The sequence below is a fragment of the Populus nigra genome, chromosome 1 (assembly GCF_951802175.1).
Source record: "Populus nigra chromosome 1, ddPopNigr1.1, whole genome shotgun sequence".
NCBI classification, from domain to species: Eukaryota; Viridiplantae; Streptophyta; class Magnoliopsida; order Malpighiales; family Salicaceae; genus Populus; species Populus nigra.
In genome coordinates, this window is record NC_084852.1 from 42,708,200 (window position 1) to 42,712,996 (window position 4,797).

At 29.5% G+C, this 4,797-nt stretch overlaps 1 protein-coding gene across 1 annotated transcript in view; it reads left to right on the forward strand.

Moving 5' to 3' along the window:
• Positions 1-870: 870 nt before the first annotated feature.
• LOC133682163 (uncharacterized) overlaps positions 871-4,797 on the forward strand; it is a 5,903-nt gene continuing 1,976 nt past the window's right edge. The window contains exons 1-5 of the mRNA XM_062105436.1: positions 871-888; positions 1,125-1,353; positions 1,558-1,843; positions 1,898-2,056; positions 2,387-2,462. Coding sequence (XP_061961420.1) covers positions 871-888; positions 1,125-1,353; positions 1,558-1,843; positions 1,898-2,056; positions 2,387-2,462 — 768 coding nt within the window. The remainder of the gene's footprint in view (positions 889-1,124; positions 1,354-1,557; positions 1,844-1,897; positions 2,057-2,386; positions 2,463-4,797) is intronic.

A 4,797-nucleotide genomic window follows, 5' to 3' on the forward strand; every position in this document is an offset into this window, starting at 1 on the left:
ATTGATTTTATGGCATATAAAAGTTCTCTTCTAACCTATTCCCTTTAGGTAAAATGTTTTTTACTCATTCGATGATGCTATCATAATTAGCCTTACTCATAATATGACCTGACTTGATGGTAAATATTCATGTAATTATGTCCCAAATTTGAAAAGTAATCTCATCAGTATGGGCCAACTGCAAGAGAGGGGTTATATCATCATCATCCAACAAAGTCGATGTCAAATTCATCATCCAGAGAAGGGCCTAATAGTAGAAGCAAAAATGACAACCAATCGTATGTTCCCTCTGCACATTCAGGATGACATCCAGAAGTGTCTCTCAATAAAAGTGCAAGATTCAACATGGTTGTGGCATCTTCGTTATGGTCATTTGAGTTTCAAAGGCTTGAAAACCTTACATGAGAAAAACATGATGGAAAGACTACCTAAAATTAATTGTCCCACAGAAATGTGTGAAGATTGTATTGTTGGTAAACAACATCGTGATTCTTTCCCTCAAGGAAAAGCATGGAGAGCTGAGCAAATCTTATAGTTGGTTCATTCAGACATTTGTGGACCAATCAATCCAACATCGAATGGAAACAAAAGGTACTTCATTACCTTTATTGATGATTATAGTCGAAAAACATGGGTTTACTTCTTGCAAGATAAATCTGAAGCTTTTATTATTTTTAAAAGCTTTAAGGCTCGTGTCGAAAAGGAATTTGGCAAGTATATTCAGACCCTTCATACGGATCGCGGTGGTGAATTTAACTCATATAATTTTGCAAGTTTTTATGAATTACATGGAATACGCAGGCAACTTACCGCTGCATACACATCACAACAAATGGCGTGGCAGAAAGAAAGAATCAGACGATTATGAACATGGTACGAAGCATGTTGGTAAAAAAAAGTATTCCAAAGACTTTTTGGCCAGAAGCAATCAATTGGAGTGTTCATGTACTCAACCGAAGTCCTACCCTCGCTGTAAAAAAACATAACGCCACAAGAAGCTTGGAGTAAAGTCAAGCCATCAGTTAATCACTTCAGAATCTTCGGGTGTATAGCATATGCACATGTTCCAGATAAAAGGAGAACAAAGCTTGATGATAAAAGTATGAAGTGGTACAGTTGTATAGAAGCATACTTTGAAAAGGCTAGTTGTGAAAGGCTACAATCAAGAGTATAGAGTTGATTATCAAGAGATTTTTGCACCTGTTGCAAGACAAGATACAATTCGGCTGGTTGTTTCATTAGCTGCACAAAACTCATGGCCTATTTTCCAACTTGATGTGAAATCGGCCTTCCTTAATGGTGAACTAATTGAGCAAGTTTACATTGAACAGCCCCTCAGTTATGTGATAAAAGGTGATGAACATAAGGTTTATAAATTGAAGAAGGCTTTATATGGACTAAAATAGGCACCTCGAGCCTAGTACAGTTGTATTGAAGCATACTTTGAAAAAGCAGGTTTCAACAAATGTCTATATGAGCACACTCTATTCATCAAGTCTAGAGAAGGAGGTAAAATTCGGATAGTTTGCATATATGTTGATGATTTTATTTTCACAGGCAATGATGAGGCTATGTTTGTTGCTTTTAAGAATTCTATAATGGCTGATTTTGACATGACTGATATGAGAAAAATGAAATATTTTCTTAGTATAGAAGTAGCACAAACAGCTACCGGATTCTTTATTGGGCAAAAGAAATATGCTCAAGAGGTTTTGGAAAGGTTTCACATGGAGAATTGTAATCCAGTTGGGACTCCAACTGAACCAGGATTGAAGCTCTCAAGAGATCTTGATGGAGAAAGGGTTGTTAGTACTTACTTCAAACAAATTGTTGGAAGTTTAATGTATTTGATAGCCACCTGACCTGATTTTATGTATGCATTGTGTCTGATTAGCAGGTATATGGAAAAACCAACAGAGCTGCATCTCAAAGCTGCTAAAAGAGTGTTTCGTTACTTGAAAGGAACCACAGATTTCGGTATTTTGTACAAGAAAAATGAAGGATCTATTCTGTCTGGTTTCACTGACAGCAATTATGCTGGTGATTTAGACGATAGGTGAAGTACATCAGGCCATGTGTTTATGATGGGTTCGGGTGCTATATCATGGGCATCAAAGAAGCAACAAGTTGTTACACTGTCCACAACTGAAGCAAAGTTCGTAGCTGCAATGACTTCTGCATGTCAAGCAATTTGGTTGAGAAGGATTCTTGAAGAATTACAGTTTTATCAACATGAGCCTACCGTGATTCATTGTGATAATAGTTCAACTATCAAACTCTCCAGGAATCCAGTTTTACATGGAAGAAGTAAACATATAAATGTGAGGTATCATTTTCTTCATAATCTTGTAACTGAAAAAATCATTGATCTGGTTTATTGTTGAAGTGAAGACCAAGTTGCAGATATCCTGACTAAATCTCTAAAGCTGAAAGCATTTGAGAAGTTGCGTGGATTACTTGGAGTATGTTCAACTCCTTTTTTTAAACTGACTGTATAGATAGCATTCAGTTTAAGGGAGAGTGTTAAGATTTTAGTTGTTTTTTGTAATTCAATAAATTCCTATCAGTTAGGAAGACTGTTGGTTTTTTCTTATTCATTAGGAAACCCCCGATTATTAAGTGCTGTTAATTGTGGGAATAGATATCGTCTTATTTTCTAGCTTTCAGTTACTTACATTTTATTTTCTAGCTTTCAGTATCAATGAATGATACTGCATAATTTCCCTTTACTCATTCAGCAAACTTAATTTTACAATATTATCCATTATATTACACCAAAAACTTAAATTACCTAAACAATGGGAATAAGACTAGTCGACATTAAAATTCTAGATACTTGTTCAGTGGTTAAAAAGAAACTCAATTTAAGTTTAATTTTTATTTGTAAAGTCAATTTTCTTAGGGAATAATAGATTGAAAATCAGTTCAAATAGTAGAAATTGCCTAACTGGCTTGTTAGTGTGCTCACCCTGTTTTGTAAGAAAAATCATGTTTCTTTTTATAAAAGCACACATAAATTCATTTTTAAAATCCAAATGATCAATAAATTCTATGTTGATATTCTAAGATATTTAATTGTGTTATCTATATTAACCTTTTTATAGACTTAAAAAATTATATATTAATTGATTTTTCTTTGTTATATCACATCAAATTAGGAAAGTAAAATAGAAAATATAATCCTTCATCTTTGTAAATCTTGTTTTTAAAAATAAAAAGTTCTATAGATCATTGGCATACTGAGGTGCCTTAAACCTTCTCTAAGAATTATAAATACTAACAAGAATTAAATTGTACAACAATAAATCCTTAACTTTTTAAAAAATAAGAGGAAATGTTTTAGGCAAAAAACATAAATTAAAAAGGTGACATAATAAAACTTTTCGTGAAGTACTTTTTTAAAAAAAGATGAATAACAAGTCTTTAAATGTATTTTAAGGACTGTGGAGAAAACTATTTGAAGATATGAACTTATTCGAAAGAAAAACTTAAAAACTGAATTTATTGGATATTATATAATTTATTGGCCATTTATCTTAAAAAACGTACTTATCTATACTTTCCTTTTTCTTTTTTTCAGGGGCAATGGCTCAAGTTGTCCTTATGTATATATCAAATTTATTTTTATATTTTTTCTTCAACTTATTTTATCTTTAAATATAATTAGTATTTATTTAGAAGTGTGGTTTTGGTTATTTTTAAAGTATTTTTTATGTTGAAATGCATTAAAATAATATTTTTTTTATTTTTAAAAAATTATTTTTCAAATCAACGCATCAAAACGATCCAAAACATAAAAATATTATTTTTTAGTAAAATAAAAAATTTAAATCGATAATCCATCTATTTTTTAAGGCAGTGGCTCATGCTATCCTTATATATAACAAAGGTAATTCTAAAATTCATCCTTATATCTCTAATTCAACCCATTTTATTTTTAAATATACTAAGTTTCTAATTTATTATTTTGACAAGATTTTTAACCAAAAATCTGCTCATGACTAGTTTTTATTATATAATAATATAGTGAGCCCATTAACATGACTATTTTTTATTATATAAAGATAGATTGAGCCCATTGACATTCTTTTAATACACAGACGTGGTGATGAATTAAGAATTGATCAGAGAAAAAAATTATTAAATATATTATGAGTTGTCATCTTTCCTAAAAATATGAGACCCATAGTAAGAATTATCAGTCGATCCTGTCCTTGTAAAAATTTGTTTGAAAATATAGTTAGGATTATTTTTTAAAATATTTTTTATACTAAAATGTGTCAAAATAATATTTAGAAGTATAATTTCTTTAAACAATTCCTTGAGGGGCTCTTTAACTAGTGAAAGTTGGTGTATGTTTTCAATCCAGCACAATTTTAAAATAGTTTAATTTGATGAAAATTGGTATATGTGTAGTATGATAGTGGTTATTTTTTAAAGTATTTTTTGTTTAGAAATATATTAAAATAATATTTTTTTATTTTTTAAAAAATTATTTTTAATATCAATATATTAAAACAATAAAAAAATATAAAAAAATAAATTTTTAAAAAATTGTGAGATGTATATTGTAACTAAATTTCAAACAACCGCTCTTTAGACATTAAAATATTTCACTTCGACTATGCCAAAGTCATGTTTGGAATCCATGACCTTGTTAAAGTTATTATTTTAATTTAATTTATTTAATTATTATTTTGGATATATTAATGTTAAAAATAATTTTAAAAATTTAAAAATTATTTTAATATATTTTTAAATAATTATTATGATACTTTCAAAATACTTTTAAAATAT